At 41.8% G+C, this 25,829-nt stretch overlaps 2 protein-coding genes across 17 annotated transcripts in view; both read left to right on the forward strand.

The window, feature by feature from the left end:
• tjp1a (tight junction protein 1a) overlaps positions 1 to 6,969 on the forward strand; it is a 161,773-nt gene extending 154,804 nt beyond the window's left edge. For all 15 annotated transcript variants that reach the window (XM_061815470.1, XM_061815474.1, XM_061815475.1 and 12 more), the window contains one exon: positions 5,417 to 6,969. In XM_061815470.1, coding sequence (XP_061671454.1) covers positions 5,417 to 5,511 — 95 coding nt within the window. In that variant the 3' untranslated portion in view covers positions 5,512 to 6,969. The remainder of the gene's footprint in view (positions 1 to 5,416) is intronic.
• Positions 6,970 to 9,790: 2,821 nt separating this feature from the next.
• Positions 9,791 to 25,829, forward strand: part of fam189a1 (family with sequence similarity 189 member A1) — a 108,470-nt gene continuing 92,431 nt past the window's right edge. For both annotated transcript variants that reach the window (XM_061815486.1, XM_061815487.1), the window contains exon 1: positions 9,791 to 10,879. In XM_061815486.1, the coding sequence (XP_061671470.1) occupies positions 10,640 to 10,879 (240 nt within the window). In that variant the 5' untranslated portion in view covers positions 9,791 to 10,639. The remainder of the gene's footprint in view (positions 10,880 to 25,829) is intronic.

The following is a 25,829-nucleotide window of genomic DNA, read 5'->3' on the forward strand; positions in this document are numbered from 1 at the left end:
AGGGGAGGATGTGAGTGCAAGTGGTTGTTTCTCTATGTGCCCTGTGATTGGCTGGCGACCAGTTCCATGCCTCTCACCCAAAGATATCAGGGATAGGCTCCAGCAACCCCGCTACCCTGGTGAGTTTATTGCATTTGTTGTTTTTTTCCTCTCCCAGAGCCTCTTACATCCTGGCCTGTAAAACTCCAACTTCGACTCTGCCCAATCCAATTAAATTAAGCAACCTGCAACCCTAATAAGTGGCATAAAACAGATGGTTCAATAAATGTGATGTATTGATCAATTAGAATAAGGCTAGGGAAATCCTCCCTTTGGTTTCAATGATTTTGTTGATTTTATTGGATGTTTGTGCTTATTTTTGATCATTTAATCCATTTAATTCACATTTCCTGTTACGTTCATAGCGACAGATATGCATTAATACCTGTAGTCAAAGACTCAAATTTCACATTAGGTGGCTAAAGTGCATGAGCAACTCTGAACACTTCTAAAAAGCCGCATTCCCCCAAAGAAATAAAAAGATCAGAGAGTGACTTATTTCCCATCTCTTCAAGAAGAGTGGGATTTTTGCCGTTGTTAGGCTTAGCCGTTAATTACCCTAATTTTAAAAATGAGAAGTAGCTGGCTGAATGAGAATCTGTCTTGCTCTGATTTTCCGCTGACTACTAGGAGGATTATCAGTTTGCGTGCTAATCCTCTTATTACAAGTCTGGCCACTCTCCAGTCTGCTCCTGTCGCTTCTGTTACTTTCTTCCTACTTTGAGTCTCCAGCACTTTTCATTCCTGACAGCACTCTGCATCTAATGGATGCTTCTCCTTGGAGTATTTCATGTTCTCTGATCACATAGTTTTGTTTTTTGTTTTGTTTTGTTTTTTTCATTCAAGGTTAAGGTTTCATTAGAAGATTGCATGAACAGTGGATCTCTCATTGGTTCTCTCTTACTACAGTCATGTCATTTAAAAGGGCTCATATTTTTTTTTTCTTATTTAAAATGGTTCCAAGGTGTCTGAACATTTAAGAGTTGATAATCAGATGTTTACGTAGACTGTATCAAGACACCCTTTTTTCTTCTCTGTGTACTGTATTACCATTACCAACATTTGCGAAGTGCCGGAATAATGAGTGATATCTTTCGACAATTTTTCATGACTTTCTCAAGTCAGACAAAGGGTTAGTGTGTGAGTGTCCACAGTACTACACTGTAGTTTTGGTGAATACTCAATTCTGATTGGATCAAAAAAACATATAGGTACCCATACATCGACACCTTTTGAATGTCTCAAGGACATGTAGTTCCTGTCCAAAAATTAATTAATAATAATAATAATTAATAAAAGACAAGACCTGAGCTATTAGATTGAAGTACAAAAACACTGAAACCTGACACAGTAAACATAAAGAATTCAGAAGACAGAAATGATGGATTTGAAAACAATTAGTGCTGACATGGGAGACAACTGGTTGGCACATCTGCCTTAAAGTTCTGAAGACCTGGGTGCAAATCTGGCCGTCCTTTATGTGAAGTTTGCTCCGGTTTCCTCCCACATCCCAAAAACATGCAGGGTGGATTAATTAAAGACTCTAAATTGCTCATACAGGAAGTCCTCAGTCTACAACCGAGATCCGTTCCTACATTAGAGAAAAAACCCGAATTTCGGTGTAAATTGGACTTCACCGTTAAAGTCCAAATTTACGATGCCAGCTGGGATTGGCTCCAGCAGTCCCTTGACCCTCGTGAGGATAAGCGGCTCATAAAATGTGCAGGTGTTGGTACTTCATATAAAAGACTAAAATACATTAAAATAAAATAACAAAACAAGATGCTGTACTTACCATTACTGCGAGAGGTAGATGACAAAGAACGAAGGGCGACTGTGCTTAGCTATTGCTAAGAAATCAAGTGCAGGTCGTCATTGGTCGGGGTAAATTCCTCCTCAGCGTCCTCTCCTTTCTGCTCTTTCAAAGTTAGTGCCTTTTCCCTTCATGAATATTGGGCTGATATTAAGCCTATTTTGATTCGGATCCTCGATCCATAACGTAAGTAATCTTTCCATCTCGGAACGATTGAAGAACGTTGCTTTGTTTTTTTTTTCTTCACAAAAAAGTTGCTTCGTGATCACTGTATCCCTCTAAAGGGCAAAACCCTTCATGTGCGCTAAAATATGGGTTTTGTCCTAAATAATAATTGCCACGGTCGATCGACAGAAGCCAATGTCTTTACCCATGTTCACTGGTGTTACTCCTTTTTTCCGATCTTTTTATGATGTTAAGTTTCATTTCCATGGTACAGTGAATACTCCGTTCGCGAACGTCCCCCGTTCTCAAACATATCAAAAATCTCGATAGTTTTTTGCTTCTGATTTCGGACAAAAATCCAGTACTAAATCCAGTACCATTAATCCAGTAGTAAAAGCCGGAAATAACATAATGCGCGTTGCCCGACCAGCTGACCCACGACGCGCTTTGTTTTTGTGAATTGCAACCCCCCAGAAAAAAACCGGAAATAACATAACCTTTCGCGGCCCGACCAGCTGACCCACCGCGCATTGTTATTGTCTATAACGCAGCCTCTGTACGCAAATGTGTCCTGGTCGCGACATTTACATTTACTTATTGAGGAATATTAACTCCCAATCATGGCTCCAAAGAAGTGCATTTTATTACCAGGAAAAGCTAAAAAAAATGCTTTGAAAAGGCTGTTTGTGGGGGCTTGGAACACAATATTTCTTTTTCCATTAATTGTAATGGGAAATATCGATTCGGAACTTGAACAAATCACTTCTCGAACCACCTTCTGGAATGGATTGTGGTTGAGAACCGAGGTTCTACTGTAATTGCTTTTCCTTCGGCTGTACCACAATTCCTTGAAAAAAAAAAAAAGCATTTTTTGTTTTGGGCCATAAAGTGTAAAACATTGGGAGATAAAGGCAAACAGATAAGCAATATGCATTAGCTAAACGGAAACACTATCATGGTCGGGACAAAATGGTGGACAAGACACAGGCGTCGTAAAGTTGTAACGTTTTAGGTCGAGACTGTTTTAACCCAAGGACTCCCCATAGTTGTGAATGGTTGATTTATATGTGCCCTTTGATTGGCTGGTGACCACTTGAGGATGTATTCCACAGTCTACCGGGTAGGGTCCAGCACGCCCGCAGCCCTACTGAGTAGAAATGGTATGGGAAATGTTAAATGAATGAAAACAGTGATTTAATCATTTACTTTGTTTGATGACTGGGATGCTGATGAGGAATTCAGGCCATCAGATACAAAAAAACTTGCAGACGATTAAATCAACACAAAGAACATAACAAAACGGATTCTGAACATGCCGAGACACTTTCTGGCACAAAAACTGCCAACTATAAACAGAACAGTTTTGAATGATACCCTACGAATGAATGATGAATGATCCCGCTGTCCGGTCAACAATGACTGACAGACTACAGCACGGGTGCCAACACTTTTTTGCTACTAGATCTACTTTTCAAGCAATGCAACCCGATGGGGGTCTTCCTTTCTCAGCTTTCGCCACATGGTCCTCTGCTCTGCCTTTGTCTTCTTAATCTTCTTCCCCACCACCAGTCATTCTACACAGCAACATCCAATGCTGTCGAGCTACACTCCCCCCCACCACTACCTTACGGTCAGATGACATCGTCTGCGCAATATGTAATCCACCAGCGTGCTTCTATCTCCGCTCTTTTGGGTCACTCTATGTTCCTGCCTCTTTTGGAAATAAGTGTTCACTACTGCCATTTCTATCCATTTTGCAAAGTCCACCACCATCTGTCCTCAAAATTCCTTTCCTGAATGCCGCACTTACCCATCACTTCTTCATCGCCCCTGTTTCCTTCATCAACATGTCCATTGCAATCTGCACCAATCACAACTCTCTCTCTGTCTTGGATGCTCAGAACTACTTCATGTAGTTCCTTCTAGAATTTCTCTTTCAACTCTAGCTCATATCCTAGCTGTGGGGCATAGCTGCTCATCACAGGATGCATAACATCCTCAATGTTGAGTTTCACTCTCATCACTCTTTCTTTCTGTGATTCAAAGCCAGGGTCACACTGCTCAAATCTTGCTCCTGCACAATAAATTCTGAGTTATTGGAGCCTGATGGGGTTGGGGGTGCGCTGGAGCAGTCGCTGGGGTGATTCAAAGCAAGCAAACAAACGGTTGAGCTACTCTGCCAAAAGACTCACTTGTGTGTCCTGGTATCACATCAGAATCAGATTTAATGGCCAAGTATGGAACAACAAGGAATTTATCTCCGGTAGTTGGTGCCGACCTGGTAGGAGATCATAGCCTCTGAACTTTGTGAGGCTCTGTAGACCCTGCCACACACATCCTGAGGTCTGTTGCTCCCAAGATGAGGCTCTATTCTCCTCCTGTAGTCTGTCTTGGCATTTTTAATGTATTTTTTTCAGTTCAGATTAAAGTACCAAATGCCCCAAAAAAAAACTATTACAAAATATGAAAAGAATCACTGATAGAGAGAGCCATAAGCCGCTGCGTCCATGGGTTCCTGCCATCATCATGTTTGTTGCGTGTGTTATAGAAGCCACTGTGCTCTTCGGATCATTAAGTGCATTAGATTTTTTTTTTTTTGTTTTTTTTGCTTGGCTTGGAGTTTAGCCAGGAGGCGGGGCCACCCTCAACTGGTTGGCACCCAACATAGAGACAAACAAGAGTAACACCTCGGGGTTGTTTAGAGTGTCCAATTAATGCATGTTTTTGAGATGTGTGTGTGGGGGGAAATGCCTGGAGAAAACCCACGCAGGCACTAGTAGAACATGCAAACACCACACAGACGAGGCTTGGATTTGAACCCGGGTCCTGTGAATTGTGAGGCTGATGTGCTAATCAGTCATCCCCAGTGCTGCCAGAAAATAGATTGTTTTCGTAAAACTTCCTATTTTGCCTAAAAATAATTAGAATGATTATATCTTGCTACAAGGTATGGTGACAAGATTTTATTAGGAAGTCTTTTCTGGCAGGACTTGGCCTGCTCCAATATTACTGGCTCCAGGACCCAATCAGCGCACTGTGAGTTGCGCGTGTATGTTTGTGTACACAGTGCAGATATACTGTACCTCATAGTGATTGAGGTTGGATTTATTTAATCAACAAGAGGCCGGCGATGTTCATGAATGATGAAATAACTTGCGTGTCTCTTGTGTATCCAGTGTTTGAATGTAGGCCACGGTATTGTTATATCCGCGTGTGGCTTGCAACCAGGAGATGCAATCAGGCCCTTCAGTTCCACTCAAGTAGTTGATGAGTTTATACTACAGTTGTTTCTCTGTACAGCCTCTGAAAATGGAGTGCTTACATAGCCATTAGGGTTTCGTTTAACCTACAAGACTGTTATTACTCACCATCTGGTCCATCTGTTCCTTTTCCTCCCAGGTGACCCCAAAAACTGGCAGAACAAATCGCTCCCCGGAGACCCCAACTACCTGGTGGGGGCCAACTGTGTTTCTGTGCTCATCGACCACTTTTAAGAGAGGAGGGGCCAGCAGGTGGGATGTCACTGCATCTGAATGGATTGTGGATAAACAAGGACATACACACTCAGCTGCACTCTCCGACACCCCATCACGGTGTGAAGAAGATCCAGTCAGTGCTGTTTACGGCCAGGCACCGAAGATAGTAATTTTCCCCCCAAATGAAGTGGTGAAATGAAATCATTGATGCATGCACCCGCCCCTCCTACTAAGGATTATTGTTATGTATACTAAACACAATGAAGTTTTTACATGCGTATACATAGTTGGATTGTTTTCCAATTTGCGCCACCAGCGAACATATTTTACAAACCAGTGTCGTGTATTTATGCTATATATGCATACAGTATATATAGTAGTATAGATAAAATGTATATGGTAATGCATTTTACTCCTGATTTCAACCTCCTGTTATTTTTCAGTTCAGGTGACTGAATTTAAATGTGTATCCGCATTCTTCCACTTGGTGGGAATCTGATGGCATGACAGTTGGAGTTGGATGGTCAGTTGAATCTAAAAGCCCACGCAGCACACTTTAACCTTTATTCTTCCTCTGTTGCGCCTTTTTCTTCCAGTCAGATCTTGTAGCCTCCTTCCAGCCTGAGGGAGATCTATGCATGTTTTTCAACTCAGGTCCAGCGGCCTCCTCAGTTGCTTCCTCGTGTTTCTTTCTCGTCTCGTTTTGCACTCTTGCATTCAAACACAATAAGCAGTGATGCCTTATCTGCAGATCACCTCTTTTCATGAAGAAAATAATTTATGATGAGTAACTCTCTCGTGTTGTTTGGGCTGCCATTTTTCTTAACCCAGTCGATAAGCCACGTCTGGTTCAGCACGGTAACAGTTGAGAGGTTAAGACATTTCTGTTGGTCTTTTATCTCCTATGCATTTACTTTGGAAGAAAGAAAAAAACATGCAAGAAAAAGAGAGGCTGTAAATAATGCTAGCATATTGCCTTGGTTCTTTTGTTTGTAAATGAACATTTTTTAAGTCATTCTTTTTGTATAAAACGTAGAGTAAATGTGTTTTAAAAAGCAGAAGTGAAACATGATTACCTTTGTATTCTGAATTATACCCTCTAGCCTTGGGGGGGGGGGGGGAAATCGAATCTGACAATAATAAATGACACCTTTTCTACCGAGATTCAATAATCTTTTTGTGGCTACGGAAGGATCAGGAAAGTGCTTGGGTTGAAAAACTTTAAATGAAAGGTGTGCTCCCAAAATGTTCCCTTCACTAATTTCAGTACTGGATGCTGGATTGTGTGCCCTTAAATGTATTTTTGTACTTATTGACCATTCATGATATATGGCACACCAGTACCTTCTTATTTTTTTGACTTAACACAGCTTGAATTGGATATTAGCTATTCACGTGTGGCTGATTTCTTTTTATTCTTCCTCAACACAATTTTAAGTATACCACTGTATTAATAAATAAAATCATTTTAAAGTATTGTTTCTCGAGGGGTCTTTTCTTACAAAGGGGAAAACATGTTGCCGTTGATCAAAAATAAGCAGTCATGTCCAGCATTAAGCAGTTTTATATTGAGCTGCAGTTAACTTGCTCTTTGAGTTAATGGGGGGGTGAATTTTCTTGTACATTATTTGAATAGCTCATCATTGTAATTTTTTTTTTTTGTTCAAATCTTCATTTTATAATGTAGCGATTTACTAGCTAAGTTTATTTTGTAATCCCTATGCAAGGGTTGATTAGCCCCAAATGATTCCCAGTGTGGCCGGTTGAGGGCGTAAATGATCTATGAAGTGAAAAGGTCAGAAAACAGCATCGCTGCTTGCCACCTTGAACGGGTTTGCTCTCAGGCCGAGAAACCTCACTTTGACCTCAAATTCCAAATACTAATTTTTAAGACCGCGTTCAGCCAATAGTCAGCAATCCCTCTAAGATATTCATATTTCCCATGTTCAACAGTGACTATCAAGTTTAAATTTTACATGTATTTTACTGAGCGTAATGTCATTGCCACTAGACTGCTTCGAATCAGCCGACCGAAGGTCTATAAAGGGGGTCATCAAATGATAGTCTATGTCCCAAGCCGCTTATCCTCACAAGCTTTTTAAAAAAATCCTACTCTTGATTTTGTCTGAAATGTCCACAAGTGTCACTGATAGTACCACACACCTAACTTTGGTGCAGGCCCCGTGGGTTCAGCTGTCAGGATCTACCCTGTGACTGACTGGTGACCAGTTCAGCGTGTAGTCTGCCTTTTGCCCAAAATTAGCTGGGATAGTGACTGGCGTGAGAAGCTGGAGCGCGAGCTTGGAAAATGGAAAAGATGGATGTCCACACTGCCTATATTGGATTGATGCTAACGAAGCAGGCCATGCCACACGCACTTGTCCACGTTGCGGTCTTTTAAAATAATTGAAAAAAATGTGTATATATATATATATGTATATATATATATATATATATATATATATATATATATATATATATTGATGCAAATTTAATGAAACTCAGCTCTTTAAATATGTCGTTGATGTACTGTTTACATCTAATTGTCCATGTCTCATCTTTGGACCAACTGATAAATATAAAAACTCTTTAAATTATTGGATTGGATTCTATAATTTTGGTTCAATAAGTTTGAGTTAAGATGAACGTTTGCAAATTTTCATTTTCTAACAAATTACCTCAATTAGAAATAAAGGCACACAGGATAAATTTTACGTTTTATTTTCTTAGTTTCTGATCGCAGCATTTAGCGGGTGCAATATGGAGCGAACTGTATGGCAAAATTTGGATTTCCAGTACAAATGCACTGTTGACCATGGTGGTCCCATAGAGTGACTGCAATAGATTAAGTGTACAAGTGTCAATTTCATAAAAAACAAAACATTTCAGTTTTGTCTTGAGTGTCCAGAGAAGCCCCCAACAGCTACTTCATCCATCCATCCATTCATCCATTTTCTTCAGTATTTATCCTCATGAGGGTGACGGGGAGTGCTGGAGCCTATCCCAGCTGTCAGCGGGCAGGAGGCGGGGTACACCCTGAACTGGTTGCCAGCCAATCGCAGGGCACATGGAGAAAAACAGCCGCATTCTCAATCACACCTAGGGGCAATTTAGAGTGTCCAATTAATGGTGCATGTTTTTGGAATGTGGGAGGAAACCGGAGTGCTCGGAGAAATCCATGCAGTCACGGGGAGAAGATGCAAACTCCACACAGGTGGGGCCAGGATTGAACTGTGAGGCCAACGCTCTACCACCTGAGCCACCGTGCCGCCCACAGCTACTTCGGTTTGTGCCGATATTGTCTGTGCTTTGTCCATATGTGGCTAAGATTAACTCTAATTGGTTGCCGCCGTGTAGAAGAACCAACCCTCACTACTTGTGAGCTCGCTCGTCAGACTCCGCGTCATTCAGGCCCGAAGAACCATCCGCGGCTGCCGGCCTGGAGGTCCCGGTGGCCTTGTTTGCAAACATTTGGCGCGCGTAGGCCCCCGAGTAGTCAGACTCCATGTCATTCCGCCCGAAGAACGGTCCAAATATTCAACATTAATTACAGCCAGAGGTTCAAATCTGTATGAAAGTATTCCTCAGTCTTACCGATCAACCAATACTGCTATTTCTTCATCAGATGAGGATAAATCTGAGAAATCAGTGCTGGGCATAATGGTGTCCCGTGTAATTGAACATTTGGAACGGCGCGGTACAAGGCACATACGCCCACGTACATCATGTGACTCACGGAAATGGCAGCGCCCCTGAAAATTTTTAAATGTCGACAAAAATCTTCTCAAAACACAATCAGATGAGAGAGGATTTAGCATCACATAGGGTACATATTACATGACCTATTGGATACACTCTTCATGCAAAGCACTGGATTTCTCCTTCAATGAAGTCCTCCCCTGCCTGCACACTGGCTGCTCATTGGTCATTCACAGAAGATTCAGAAGTGTGACAGAACACTTCAGTTCCACTCACGGCTGCAGGTGGCACCGAAGATAAAAGAATGACTCATTTCATGAATTGAGAGGCTCCAGCACTCCTGCGACCTTTGTATGGATAAGCAGCTTAGAAAATGGAAGGATGGATTCAATTCAGTTTGTTTACTAAAAATAAAAAAGTTTTCTGAACGAAACTTTGGCGAACGAAACAACACTAGCGCGGGCATGGGAGCGGAGAGGCAGCTCAAGATCTTCAAGAAATTCAAATGACCTGTTTTAGGCCTCTCGCCAGAAAAAACGTCTGACACTCAGGAATGCGTGGAGGATTTTAATTCATAATTCACATACTTACTGAGGTACCATGAAGACAATATTACATCCCATTGGTAAAAGATGGCACCTTTAATGAAGTGGAAGCTCCCTCTGCTGGCCGTATATATACTGTACTGTGTCGATAACGTTACAAGAAAAGGTTGCACAGTCGCCTTATGAGAAAATAAAAATAGTTTTCAGGTTCTTGTGCAAACAGCTGGAATTTGACGGGTTAAAAATGGACGGCCATTCTAAATAATAAATGCAAAACAAAAACAAATATCGTCTAGGACGCAGCCGACGAGATCGTCTTTGTTTCACAAGTGCGCACCAACTTCACCCGCTGGGAATAAAAAGATCCCCGCAGCACACACCCACAGAACGCCCCTCTCCTCCATCAACATCACAGTAGAAAGTCAGCCTGGCTGCCGCTGTGGCACATTTCCAGCAACTGCGCACAGGAAGCTCGTCGCTAGTCCCCGATTGCGGATCTTCTCCGACACGCTGCAGCATGCAAGAACGCCTCCACGCTTCGCCTTGAGCGCCGTGGCGGTGAGTTGCAGCATGACAATGGTGCAAGCTTGCTTCTGCGGGGCCCCTTCGGTGACTTTGCTTCAGAGGAATGGATTGTTCGTCGGCTCTGAGAACGAATGTGATGCTCGTGGACTCTAAAATTCATTTGGAGTGGATCGCTCAACCTCCGGTGCTGCCTTCAGTCCTTCTTTCTTCCCTGCCACTCATGGCGGAGAGACGCTAATTAGAGAACATCTTAATTGATGAAGAACAACCACGTCGGGCTTTGACCTCCAGCCTTACGCTGTTTCTCATTTGGGATTTCTTCTCTTGTGGCGCATCTTCAGCACGTCTCTCGCTCGTCCGACCTTTATTTCAGTACAATGCCGGTGAACGCGTTGCCCCGGGCTGTCGTCGGCGGCCAGGGCTCCCTCAGCCCGGCGTCGCTATCCCGGAGCCTCTCCCGGCTGAGGGAATACCGGACTCGGACCCGGATCATGCTGGCTCTTGGAGTCTCTCAGATGGTGCTGGGGAGCCTCATCCTGGCCGTCAGCTTCGCAGCTCTGGCTCTCACCACGTCTCCCAGGGTGCGCCACTCCTGCCCTTTTTGGGCCGGTTTCTCTGTGAGTACTGCACAGTACATCTTTGTTTTTGACTCTCTTGAACTGTAGTAATGCTTTGTGGCTGCGATGGCAGACTCAACACGGTGCACTGGAGAAATTGAAGTGTACAACAGCGCGTCGCCATGGCACATACTCTATGTTATATTGAAGGAATATGGAGGTACACAACCAAACAAAAAATGACCCAAAAAGTGGATAAACTCATCTTTTTTGACATCACAAGAGCATTGATTGACTTTACCTTTCACAACACGTCGCTGGCATGCATTGATTGGTGAATATATTCTGACTTGGGAAAGTAAATCACCAAAACCGGCCAATTAAGTGAAATTTGACATTTTCTCAGGGCACACCTGATGATCTCCTGGACACACCGCAGTTGGGATTGGGACCCACTAAAGTGTGACAGTGAAGCAGTGGTTAGCAGAGCTGTGTCGCAGCTCTCAAGTTCTGGATTCAAATCTGAGTTCCAACCTCTCTATGGCTGTGTGGGTTTTCTGTGGGTACTCTAGGCCTCCACTCCCTGAGAAGGGTTGCGTCAGGAAGGGCATCCGGCGTAAAAATTGTGCCAAACATATATATGCGTTCATCTGAGATGACACGCTGTGGTGACCCCGAAAGGGACAAGCCGAAAGAAACACACACACACACACACTCTAGTTTCTTCCCACATCCCAATATTATTATTATATCATGGTAACTTAATTGAAGACTCCAAATTTTCAATAGGTGTTAATGAGAGTGTGAGTAGTTGTTTGTCCACATGCGCTGCGATTGGCTGGTGACCAGTGCAGCATGTACCCCACCTTTCACCCCAAGTCAGATGGGATAGGCTCCAGCACCACCACGACCTGGGTGAGGACAAGTGCTGTCGAAAGTGAATAGAAAGATGGTTACATACATGATCTGTGTGATTTAAGAATCTGTTCATTACATCTCACGTTCCAGAACTAAAATTGGTGGCTTTAGGTTTAGGCTACACTTATTGCTTCTGTAAAAAATAAAACCACACAATGTATTCCTCTTCATAATTTTTCAGCGTTTGAATTTATGATTTTACTGCCAGTTAATACATCACAGGATGTTATAGTAATCCATACAAATGCCTCATTTGAGACTATGAAAAATATACGTATGACATCAGAGGAATCTTGTTGGACGCTTTGTGTGTGTGTGTGTGGGGGGGGGGCATGATTGAATTACATCATCATCGCTTTGCTGTCCATGTGCTTGTCTTCAGGCTTTTTTTGCCAAAAAGGTCAACATTTTGTCATAGCCTGAGGATAATGCTTCAGTTGAAATGTGCATTTTCTATATGTCTGAGTCTGGGTGGCACTTATTTCAAAAGAAGGAAGGACCTGACTCGCCCCTGTGGCCATTAAGCAAAGACAAATGTGTCAAGGGAAAAAAGAATATACAGTGGAAATAAAGTCTGCATACCCCTGCAACTGCATTATTTTTGTAATATAAAAATAATCATTTCAAAACTTGTTCCACCATAAATGTATACAATTCAATTGAAATTGAAAATGACATATATTTTTCAAAGGGCATGTAAAAACAAACAATTGAGATAATGTTGCTGAAGAAACTGCACCCACTGAGGATGTGGCTGTTTTCATACTTAATCAATCATATTCAAACTCCCGTTGAATGAGATTCAGCAGACTATGGCTACCATTTAAGTGGCTTTGATTCAATCCAATTAAAGTTATGATGTCATTTTTCCCAAGTGAGTTATTGGCAAAAATAAAATTTTGAAATCTTTTATGTTGAATGTGATCTTTTTTTTTTATCATCAAGTCCTGCCTGCATAGACTTTTTATACCAACTGTACAAGTAACTCACTCAACTCACTCAAGTTGACAAAATGTGTCCAAATACTTTTGTCGAGCACAAACCCTCTTTTGTAACAATATATCAGCATGATTACTGAATGGAGTGGCCACCCTGACAGTGTGTTTTGCTGTTGTTAGGGGCAGTGCCAAGACCTAGTTGAGGGGTGGGGGGAATCACTAATTAAAAAAAATATTATTCTCTAGGACGCCAATCAGTGATGCGCCCTCACCATTTGCTAATCTGCATTCGGAACTTTGGAACTCCCTAAAAAAAAAATGACTGGTGATGGTGGACAAATGTCCATCCATCCATTTTCGCAGCCGCTTATCCTCACGAGGGTTGCGAGAGTGGTTGACCTATTCCAGCTGTCATAAGGCAGGGGACACCCTGAACTGGTTGCCAGCCAATTGCATAGCACATAGAGACAGACAACAGTTGCACTAACAATCACACCTAGGGGCAATTTAGAGTGTCCAATAAATCCAAGCACGTTTTGGGGATGTGGGAGAAAAACGAAGCACCCTGAGGAAACCCACGCAGGGATTTGGGAGAACATGCAAACACCACACGGGTGGGACCCAGATTTAAACCCTGGTCCTCAGAACTGTGAGGGCACTGTTCTCACCAGTTGTGCCACCATTGGATAAATCCATCCATCCATCCATCCATCCATCCATCCATTTTCTTTGCTGCTTATCCTCACGAAGGTCGCGGGGAGTGCTGGAGCTTATCCGAGCTGTCAACGGGCAGGAGGCGGGGTACACCCTGAACTGGTTACCAGCCAATTGCAGGGCACATAGAGAAGAACAGCCACACTCAAAGTCACACCTAGGGGCAATTTAGAGTTTCCAATGAATGTTGGATGTTTTGGGGATGTGGGAGGAAACCAGAGTGCCCGGACAAAACCCACGCAGGCACGGTGAGTACATGCAAACTCCACACGCGGAGGGCTGGGATTGAACCCGGGACCTCAGAACTGTGAGGCCAACGCTTTCCAGCTGCTCCACCGTGCCGCCCCATTGGATAAATGTTCTCACTAAAATGGTAAAAAGATGAATTAAGGACCATAATAATAGTTAATGTGTCAAATGATCTGTGAAGAGGATGACATCATAGCAAAGCTCCAATGAAATCCAAATATTACTGGAGAAGAACTGGAATGACATCCGATTGCATCATCATGTAATTGAACAAATAGTTTATGAAGGATCCTCAGGTGATGACTGTCAGGTTTAAGCAGCCTAGGACATTTAAAGTAAAATTATCAAGGAAGGAAGACAAGAGGAACTTCTGGCTCAAGAAGGAGAACGTTGGATGTGTCTCACAATCTCCAACCCGTTCTAATCACATCTCCTCGTCTCCACTTTTTTATTCCTTAGCGTGGTCCGCATCACACAAAGCAAATTGTGACAAACAAAGCAACCGTGACAAAAATAGTCCATGTGAGTCTTTGCGATGTCTTCCCCATCCTCTGGATATCGTCAGTCTTTGTTGTCTTCTGCATCACTGTCTGGTGTTTCCACGGCACCCAATGTAAATTGATTGCATCACATTGTTAAAGTACATCAAAGCAAAGTTTCCATGGCACCCAATGTGCTTCTCGATTGCATTGCATCAGATAAGCAATGAAGCATTAAAAACCAAGAAAGCAAATATGAGATAACTTTATATCCAATTAATCCAACAATGACAAGGCATATATTATGTTCTTTACAGACCAGTGGAACCTCAAAGGTTGAACGATCCAACGGTGGTTACCCCAATATTTTTTTTTCCCATTTGAAATAATGAGAATTGAAAAAGAATACAGAATCAGGATCAGCTTTAATGGCTAAGTACAGTATGTTACAAGACACAATTAATTTGTCTCTGATTGTTGGAGTTGCTCAAGTATGGCAACAAAGAGCCACTATGAGAAAATATACATTTAAGACATGCAAGAACATGAATATGGAGAGTCATTGGGCAATGAAATGATATAATGACATTGTGCAAATTACGCAGAGTCCTCAAGCAATTTTGAGCTATTTAAAGGGACTAATAGTGCAATGATTTCATACAATGAGGATTGTGCAAATAATGCAGAGATTTTTCAAACACAGGTGGATGGTAGTCAACAACAGTGAGTGTGCGAATAATGTGTATAAACGTATAATGTTTGTTTCCCAACAGAGATGTGCCACATTTTCAGCATGTTACAAGCTGTTGGAATGCCTGCTGGTTTTAGTTTGAAATTGTTTGATAGCACCAAACTGAGGGAAGGAACTGAGAAACTGAACTTGAGAAGCTTGAAGGTGAAGAATTTGAGGATGAATAGGGGTCTTGTGATGCTCTTGAGGTGGTCCAGAAGAAGATCCGTGGGAAAAGTGTAGTTAGCTGGTTTGTGCAGACTTTCAAGCAGGAGGTCACATCCTGTCCTGGCCTTCCACTTTTTTTTTTTAATTCGTTTATTTAAATCAGAATCTGAATGGTCAATGCAGGAGGGGATGTCGGGGGTGTGACGGTGATGATCAGTGGTGCGGATGGGTGGGTGTGGAGTCTGACAGTCTCCTTTTCAAATCTGCAGTACAGGTTATTCAAGTCTTCATCCAGTCCTTCATTTTTCCCCGCTGGGGCCTCGATCACTTATAATTGATTACGGATTGTAATCCTCACCTAACTGGTGCAAAATCGTTAGCAGCAAACTGTTTTTTTTTTTTTTTCTGGCATAATTTCTCTTGCAAATCTTGATTTCTTTTGTCAGATTGTTTCGGGCCCGGATGTATAGGGCTCTGTCGCCACTCCAATGGGCATCCTCTTTAGCCTGGCAAAGTTGGAGAAGTTGGGAAGTGAACCATGGGTTGTTGTCATTGAATGTGGAAACTTTCCTTGGAGGTACACGTGCGTATTCACAGAAGCTGGTGTTGGGTATAATATCCACCCATCCATCCATCCATTTATCCATTTTCTGTAATGCTTGGTGTCTGTCTAGTCATCCAATCTGCTAATTGAAGTTTCAAAGACATTCCAATCTATCCAGTCTAAATAATCTTTAAATTCCATCTGTGCTTCATTGGTCCGTTTCTTCACTGTTTTCACCAAATGCTTTGCCCATTTACGTTCGTGCGTGTGTAATGATATTAGGTCCATTAAACTGTGAATAGACACACCTAAAGGTTGCACAGGCAACAGCACATTATGAGTCCTTTAAAAAAAAAAAACATCTATTTTGCTGTCTACCACTGTGTAAATGCATAATTGCTGGCTCATCCAGGAGCTGCGCCTCACAGAGCCCTCTCGTGTACTGCAACAACAAAATGAGGTTCTCACCATTGGCAATAATAGCAAACAGCTTGAGTGACAAAAGAGAGTATTTGTGAAAAAAAAAACAAAAAAAAGCAAGACAATCTATCACTGAAGACACTATGATACATGTGTTGATTTGCATGGAAAAGGCATATCAAGCAGTACGAGAAAAAATCCTATATAGCCATCTATCTGTCCATTTAGCATATCACTTCTGCTTTCATTGGGTGTGGAGCCACTCACATATTGTGACAAATAACTCATGAATATGCTCATTGCTTGTGTATCCCCTCACTCCTACTCACGTCCTATAGTGTTATAATTTACAGTCAATCCCACCACACTTCAGTTGTACAGTCAGGTTCATGACCCTTGTTCTGCATGCTTCTTCTCTTGTCCTTGTCCTGTCCTTCTCTCGCAGGGTGTAGCACTACAGCTCCATGCAACACTCATATTTAATGTTTCATTGTTACAGTGAAATGACTTACTTTTCTCATCCTGTTTACAATTAGTGTTTTGTCCTTTGTCTTCATTTCTCTCTCCCCTCTAGGAACATTGTTCTGGTTCGACTGATCAACTTTGATTTGAATTGAACTTCAATTATAGTATTAAGAAACCACAAGGGAAGTTTAAAAAACCCCACTGTGACAGAATAAAACTGGTCCGGGATAAAAGGGGTACAGATCCTCCATTCTGCTCTACTTAAAAGCCGAACAGGACCAGAGGAAAAAAACAAACATAGAATAATGATTTAAACCTCGATTCAGTGACTTGTTAACATAGACTCAGTGAAAAGGTTTCAATTTTATAAAAAAAAAAAAAAAAGAAAAAAAGGCACCTCTGACAGATACTTCTGTCAGCTGTTTATTATGTTGCTAGCGCTGGCTTGGTAACGGAGAGGTAGGCTGAACTCTTCGCAAGTGCCGATATAAGCTTGAGAAATTCGAATGACCCCATTTCAAGACTCTAAGCAGAAAAACATCTGAAACTCAAGACTGTTTTATTTTTACTAAGGCAGCATAGAAACAACATTATATCCAAAATAAATACTACAAAAAGTTAGTGTCAAAAAATGTGACTGAACAAAACCCCAAAATTTTTAATGCTTTTGAACACCACCAAAAATTCCAAGCCTATAACCGTATGTGGTGTATAAAATAAAATGGTAGGTGGGATATAAAATTAGACTTTATATGATCAGGATTTTTGGGAGGTACAGTGGTGCAGCAGTAGAGCGTTGGCCTCACTTTTCTGAGGACCGGGGTTCAAATGCCAGCCCTGGCAGTGTAGAGTTTGCATGTTCTCCCCGTTCCTGCGTGAGTTTTCTCCATGCACTCTGGTTTCCTCCCACATCCCAAAAACAATTGGAAATTTAATTTGGTGCCCCTGCAATTGACTGGAAACCAGTTCTGGATATGCCCTGCCTCCTGCCCGATGACAGCTGGGATTGGCTCCAGCACTCCTGGAATCCTTGTGAGAATAAGCGGCGGGAAGAAAACCCATGCAAAAAAAGGGAGAATATACAAACTACACACAGGTGGGTCTGGGATTTGAACCCCAGTCCTCAGAACTGTGAGGCCAACACACTACAGCTGCACCGCCATGCCGCCCTGCCAAAAATAATGGATACTAACTTACTATAATTAAATTACTTTCTTGAAATAAAAGATGAAACTTTAGAGCATGATTTGACAGAAATCCAGCATGTTTACAATTGATAGTGCTCGCACTATCTTGCTAGGCTACATAAAGTTTTGTTGCCTGCTTGTGAGGTGTATTAAAAGTATGTGAACATACCTCAAGCAAGCCTTGAATGTAATTCCTCTCCTGAGCACCGGTGACCACCTGCACATTTTGTACCCATTTTGTCCTCATAATACAGACACCACGATCCACTGTTGTTCACGTTGCCACGGTAATTTGATCGTGTTTGAGTTGACGAGATACAACCGAATGATTGTAAAAAAAACAGGATATGATGGTATCAGAATGCAAGTTTTTAATCTAGTAGTCTGACATAGTACAATTGTGAAATAGCAAAATTGTCTTGTGGTCAGATCTGGGCATAACGTGCCTTGTCTCAGAGGTGTTGTCTGCTCCACGCGGCTGACATTTATTTTTTTTAAATATTATTTTTATTGGCCATTAAATATTGACATTTCTATGTCAAAAGACACCCGGGAAGGCTAAAAATAAACTAGCTTTTTGTATCCAAATATATTGGTCACATTCACGATGTGGAGTAAATGTCTTTTGTGGAGCCAGTCAATTATGTCATTGATCATATCGACGAATTATGACAATAAAGCTGATCTACCAATCAGCATAAAATGATCATGATCAGCTGATAACGATAAGACCAATCAAATCGACACGAGTCTATATAAAATGGTATATGCGTGTCCCTTTAAGAGTTGAGGGGTTTGTGGTGCAGTGTGTGAGTCTGAGTGTGAGATGTGGCCGATAGCAGCTCCTGCTGGAGTGTGCTCGTTGTGTTTGTGTTTTACTGGTCTTCCTGGGTTCAATAAATGGCTCAAGAGTTCATTGGTGATTGTGGCTCTCGTTTACCACATCTGAGGGCATGACAGAATTTAAGTAAACCTAAAATCCCATAAAAATTGATAGCTTGAAAAACACAATGTGAATGCAATACAGCTCATTATTCTCAGTTTACAGTCCCTTTTTTTTAATTTGTTTATACTATGTTACATTTTCATGGTGTTTTTTTTTGTATTTATGAGCACACATTTCCTTGATTTGCAGCAAGAGACACTGTGCAGGGCCACTCCATTAATTATAGAGGTACTGGGGCAGAGTGCATGAGGAGGCGGAGCGAGTAGGGGTCTCCTCGGTGCCATCAGGGCCATCTGTGTTTGTGTGCGAGATTGTGCTGTGTGTGTGGCAGGGTACAATTACAAGGGAATAGGAAGTAGCCACAGGGCTCAGGGTTCAAAGCACAACACATATTCAGGATGAGTGCCTGGAACTTATTGGACAAATTTGATGACCTAACATAAGTTTAAGTCCTGACAGCTTCATGATGGGATAATTTTGTTGTCAGTGTGCTTTAAAATTCAATACATTTGTAAATTGTGCCTGGGTTTTTCTCATCAGGACAATGTTGTTTTGCTTGTACTAAAAAGAAACAAAAACTGTATGTGCTGGATTTATAAATCCCCATCAGTTAGATAGGATGCTAGCCGCTCATCCAGCCATCCATTGTCATCACTGCTTGTACTTAATATGATTGAAGAATGACTTGTTAAGCGTGTAAATCTTACTATGATGTCAGTGGCTCATCATCCATGAACCTAACCTCAGCATCCAAATTATTCAACACCTAACTGGATGATTAATTCATTAAAAGGTGCGTCACTATCCCGCAAAAGTGTATCCTCTAGATAGTGAGGAAAGCCAGCAATAAATTCTGTTGGTCAGCTTCACTTCTGTTTGAGAAAACTAGACTGAGGCGGTGCAGATGTTTGGATCACTTCTCGGTTAATTTATGGAGATGCGGATGGTAATCTGTTCTGCATGTCTAGCTGCTGACAGCTGCAGAAGTCCTTTGGCTCGCCATGTCGTTCTTGGGCCAAAGCCAGGAGGGCAGAGTGAATTCACAGCCAAGAGCTCTCAGGTAAACCTGCTGGCCAGACACAGCACAGAAATATGTCTGTAAGATGAGCCTGAGACCTTCTGCAGGCCTCTGCACCACCCTTTATCACGACCATGACATTGACAGAAAGTGACGACTGTGGTTTGATAGCAAGCCTCGGGCTGGGAAGGAAAAGGAGCAAGACTGAAAAGACAGTTCACCAGGCTGACACATCAATAACAAGAATTTAGAAAGGACAATTTATTTCCTTGTCCAGCAATGTGAGCTTGGCAGGGAGTTCAAGCTCACATGGCAGGGCCGATTGGAGAATCATATTGTCGTATCGTAATCATTATGTCACTGAAAGGCAGCCTATTGCTCTGTGCAGGCAGAGCTCTCTCAAGATCCGGTCTAGCAGAGGTGTGAGGGATTGTGTGGAACAAACAATTTTTGATGCAATGCTGGTGGAGTGCTGTATTCATTCATTAATTCATTTTCTGTAGCGGTTATCCTCACTTGGGTCACGGGTGTTCTCTTCATGTGTTTTACTTCCAAAGTGCTAACATGAATAAACAGCCAGCCAAACTCCTTTTCAAGAGCCAGGAAGTGAGTGTGCTTGCTCCTTTAATGACTTCTTAACAGGTCAAGTCGGGTGACACAATGAAAATGGAGTGAAACTAAAGAAATACCAAACATACTAAATAGACTGCAGTGTCAAATCAGTATGGAGTATAAACATCTTCCATTAGTATATGAATTAAACATTCACATTCAGTAAGTCTAAGCACAAACAGCAACAGCATTCTAGTGAAGTGAGTAGCAGATACACATACTGCTGCTAGCTATCTCATGAGAACGAACACAACATGTAAAGTTACTAAATCAATGCAGCTCACAAATATGCACGAAGATACTGTTAAAGTTACTAACAATACTTCTGAAACATGTAAAGAACATAAACTACTCACAGCCATTGCTTTCTGACAGATTCATGCACAGGAATAAGCTGATTTCAACGTGCTATACACCTTTCAACTGTTGACATGCTTTTTTACTGTTTTTTTTTTCTGCTCTGCTCAGCGGTTCCTACTTCCTGTATTCTACAGTTTCAAAATAAAAGCCTAGCAATGCACTCTCAAAATTAACAACACAAACAGATCTTTTCCAATAAAATCGATTCGATAAAATTCTTAACATATTAAACACTTGGGGCAGAACAGGTGTGCTGGAACTTATCCCAGCTATCATCGGGCGAGAGACAGGGTAGACCCTTAACTGGTCACCAGCCAGGGTGCTGCGATTTTGTTGTTGAAATATTATATTTCAACCAAGTAATTTACAGTTCACTTTTCTCGATTGTTTAAAAAGGACAAAATGTTTATTTTTTCAAATTTTAGAGGTGTTGGGATTCATTGGGTGCTTCAGGACTGTCGAAACTAGCGTCAACATGCCTATGAATGAAGTGTTGTTTGTTCCTCAAAAATCTAAATCAGAATTGGCTTTATTAGCCAACTATTAGTAGTACACACAAGGATATTTTCTTCCGGTAGTTGTTGCTGCCCTAGGACGACATACATGTTGAGTCCAAGGAATAATAGACAGTCAATTAACAGAGAAGGGTTTTTTTTTTTTTGCTTCCTGAAGTCCACAATCATCTCTACAGTCTTTAGTGTGTTCAGCTCCCGTGTTGTTGGCCACACCAAAGCTCCAGCCTCTCCACTTCTCGTCGATACACAGACACGTTGCCATCTTTGATGAGCACGATGACTGTGGTGCCATCGGCAAACTTCAGGAGTTTGACAGCCAGGTGCATTGTGTTGTTTGTGTAGCGCTAGAACAGCATAAGGGAGAGGACACAAGTATGGGGTGACCCGGTGCTTATAGTGTACATGGATGAGATGGTGTCCTCCAGCCACATCCGGTCTGTCCTGCCCTTCAGGAAGTTGTCGATCCACTGGCAGATGGCAGGTGAGACGCTGAGCTAGAGAAGCTCAGAGGAGATGAGTTTGGGGATGATGGTGTCGAACGCAGATCTAGAGTCGACAAACAGGATCCTCACATGGGTTCCCTCGCTTTCAAGGTGTTCAAGGATGAAGTGCCAACCCATGCTGATTGCATCATCCGCAGACCTCTTAGCTCCATAGGCAACCTGCAGGGGGTCCAGGTGGAGGCCTGCGACGCTCTTGAAGTGGTCAAGGGACTTCATGACCACAGATGTCAAGGCAACAGGCCTGTAGTCATTTAAAACTGAGATTGCTGATTTGTTGGGGACTGGTATGATGGTTGAGTATTTGAAGCACGTTGGTACTTCACACAGTTCTAGATACCTGTTGAAGATCTTTGAGAAGATGAGAGCAAGTTGGTCTGGGCAGGCTTTGAGGCAGCATGGCGACACGAGGTCCGCCGCTTTGTTGATCTTTTGTTGCTTGAAATTCAATATAAATGATAAATGAGGATTTAGCACATAAAAGTAAAGCCCTTGGGTTCTTTTGAGTGAGGAATTGTCATAATTTGTTTTTTTAATTTTTGTAATAAGATTAAACTCGTTATGGAGACAGACTAAAATCTGTGCTTCCTTCGAGTTGTCTTGTGGACTTTCAAATGAACTGTGTTATCTCTCGCCTGAGTGCGGCCATCTTGCTCCAGAGTATGAGTCATCATTAATGATCTGCTTCATTACCTTCCATCTCCGCAGCACATACAATACGTAACACTTATGCACTCACGCCACACTATGGTGCAGAGCTATTGTCGAGGTATGTTGATGAAAGGTGCTGTATTGCTTGAAAATGAAGCTCTCGAATGCAGATATACGATGTGCGGACAGGCTGGAAACAGTTTATTATTAATCTTCTGTACTTGGTGCCACAACAGCAAGTTGAGAGCTGCCTGCTCCCTTTCCTCCCAAGATCGAGTCTCATTCTTTTTCACGCTTTCATTGAACATTTTTATATTTGATCAAGTTTGAATGATTGTATATAAATAAGACAATGAATATTAACATGTTTTTGGGGGGTTCTGGATGAGTTCAGTCCAGAATGGAGAGACACATTGTATAGATTGTTTCACAATGGCGTCATATGTACTTCTGGTTCGCAATTACTTTGATGGCAAATCTACTATACCCTACTATGACATATGCCAAAGGTAGAGTGATTGGAAAATCCTTAAATTACCCTGCAGACTATTGTTCACACACATCATGGAAATTATTTCATTTAAATTGTGTGATTTCTGTATATGGGACGATTATCAGAATGTAAAAAGAGCATTACATCTCTCATGGACAAAGCATGCAGTGGTAGGTCCAGCCCCATGATCTATTGAATTCCAGTACACATTGTATTGGTAATTGCATTTATAATAATGAACAGTTGTGACGACACGTCAAGACAAAACCATTTCCCTCACTCCATGTTGTGTTGTGGTAATGCAGCCATCAATCCCCATCTGTCAGCAGCGAAATGGGCCCCTCAGCTACTATGCATCTCACTCACATCGGAATATTGATGAGCTGAATTACTTGCATCCTCATCACTCACCAGTCTTCACATCAGCTTTCATTCTTTTCTTGACCCTGTTGCACATATCTTACAAAAAAAAGCATCGTGTGATGATGTAATTGAGAATGACCGCTTGAGGAGTCTCTCAGCAGCAGTAATTTACTTTTCCGCAGCACAGCACCTTTCCATAATAAGAAGGGATGCTGCCTGCTACCACTTATTACAGATAAGAAGACTCAATTAATCATTTAAGTCATTTCAACCAATTCAGGGTGTACCCCACCTCCTGCTCAAAGATAGCTGGGATAGGATCCAGCACTCCCATGACCCTTGTGAGGATAAGTGGCTCAGATAATGGATGGATGGAACCTGATTACACAACTGCTCTGCCTTGATCAAGTGACATAGACTGTGGTGCCATCAGAAATACTGTAGTTTAGCCTTCTGTCCTGTTTTGTCCTTGACCATGTGTACTTCCCTCTACCAGCATGAAGAAAAGTCCTGTTTGGGCATTATTTCATATTGTGAGGCCGGGTTATGATATTGCGTATGATCCATCATGTGGCAATAAAGCATAAAAGGTTTTCCTCAACAAGGTTGAACAAAAATGTGCAAAAATACAGCATCCAGTAAACTTAAGAGAAACAAACTTTTCCCTTAGACAAGACGTGCCTGCATCTAAGGATGTAGCAGCGGTAGACTACTCTGTGCGTTTCTAATGAAACATTTACTCAAAATCACATAACATTGCAATAATTGCTGCACAGTTTGAATTTTGCATAAGTGCATATACAAACCATGTGATATGGAAAGTTCCTAGCTGGGATAAGAAGCACTGTTGAGGGAATATTGATTGTTACAAAGTAGTGTAAAGACAGCATTTTGGGGGGGTTCTGCACTGCAGCATTGTGATTGTGATAGAAACGTGTGCTGAATAATAAAGTGCAGACTTAGTAAAGGAAAATAATTGATTATTCCCCCCACAACAAAACACAATATGAATTAAATATAAGCAACATTATTTAAGGACCTGCAGACAAACGGACCCGAGATGTAACCTTCAGATGAATACATACAGGTATTAGCACCTGTAACAAATTACGTAAAATTTCAGGATCAGAGCCCAAAGAGATGATCAAGCATCAAGCCACCTTTGCTTATTACACCAAATTCGGCATAGGTGGAACATAGTAGTAACCGTGTGGGCTTTTACACAAGGACTCGGTATCCCACAATCAGGTATGTGACATCAGCGCCAGCATCTGTTGTGACTTTTACAATACTTGCTGGATAGGACCATTGTTTTCAACACAACAGGGTGAGAGAAGTGAACGTTAAGTGTAAATGTTAATGGGCATATATGCATTTCATACGGACACCATCTTGCCTCTATTGTAGCTCTGATACTACCATCCATTAATGCATTTTCCGTTCCGCTTTTCCTCACTGTAGGGTAGGGGACATGCTAGAGCCTATCTCAGCTGACTCTGGGCAAGAGGCGGATACACCCTGAACTGGTTGCTAGGTGATCACAAGGCACACAGACAAAAAAAAAAACATTCACACTTACATAAAGGCCTACGAGTAATTTAGAGCTTTCAATCAATCTGTTTTTGGGTAGTGGGACATGATAATCCTTGCTGGCATGGACAGAACATGCAAAGGCCAGACAGGCAAGGCCGGATTTGAAACCAGGTCCTCAAAAATGCGAGGCAGATAACAACAACAATAAAATAATAATAATGTCTTCCACATAAATAGCACATTTATAGACAAGGCGATTTACAATTTCATGCATTATTCACTCCTCAGTCACAACCTGGTGAGATAAAATGAGATCAATGAAGTCTCAATCATCTAATCTCCAACAGACTCCTGTTGATGGGTTAAAAACCATTCTTATCCTTATGTTCAGTGTAGTTCTTCATGATGGGGTTTGTGTAATCCAAATAATGCTAGGATCTCGGTTGTCTTGGGCTCAGTGTGTCACTCAAGCTGATATCAATGAAAAAACTATTTTAAAATGATGCTACAACACCGCAGCTGGGCTCAGCACTGACTGCGTTAAAAGGTGAACAATCAGATCACTGCCAGACTTTGATGGATTGTGTGTGTCTGTTTATGTTGTGTGCAGAATATCCAGCAACCCCGCTGAGCTCGTGAGCTTTCAGACACAATTACCTGCTGGTAAAAACAAGACCTTTTGACCCAGATCATTTTCCCGTAACGTCAATTTATTTTATCAGATCACACATGCCTACTGAAATTAAATACTGACAAAAATAATGCTTGAGCTGGGAAATGAATGTGAATCACATTGACGCGTGATTGACTACTAAAAAGAATATCATTACTGTCTGGTAAGCAGCAATTGGCTGCTTTAGTTGTCTAACCAACTGGTGGACAAGCCAGGACACCGTACATGTTGGACGTGGTTTGGAAAACAATCAACTAGATGATTTTAAAACATGCTGCTATAACACATTAAGGGTTAAGCATCCGCTTTTATTGACTCTAGTCTGCTTGTCCTTGTCTGTATTCAGCCACTGTGGCTTGACAGTTTTATACATTTTACACTAAGGAAGGCCAGACAATTTTTAAAAAAGTTAATGATTAGTTAAATTACTGGCTCACAAAGCCACTCTAGTCCAACTCCTGACAAAAGGGTACTGGCATCATTCTTTGAACACGGAGCATTCTAATCTAGTCATTGTCTCACTGTACTTAACAG

This window comes from Syngnathoides biaculeatus, chromosome 3 (assembly GCF_019802595.1).
Source record: "Syngnathoides biaculeatus isolate LvHL_M chromosome 3, ASM1980259v1, whole genome shotgun sequence".
Classification (NCBI taxonomy): Eukaryota; Metazoa; Chordata; class Actinopteri; order Syngnathiformes; family Syngnathidae; genus Syngnathoides; species Syngnathoides biaculeatus.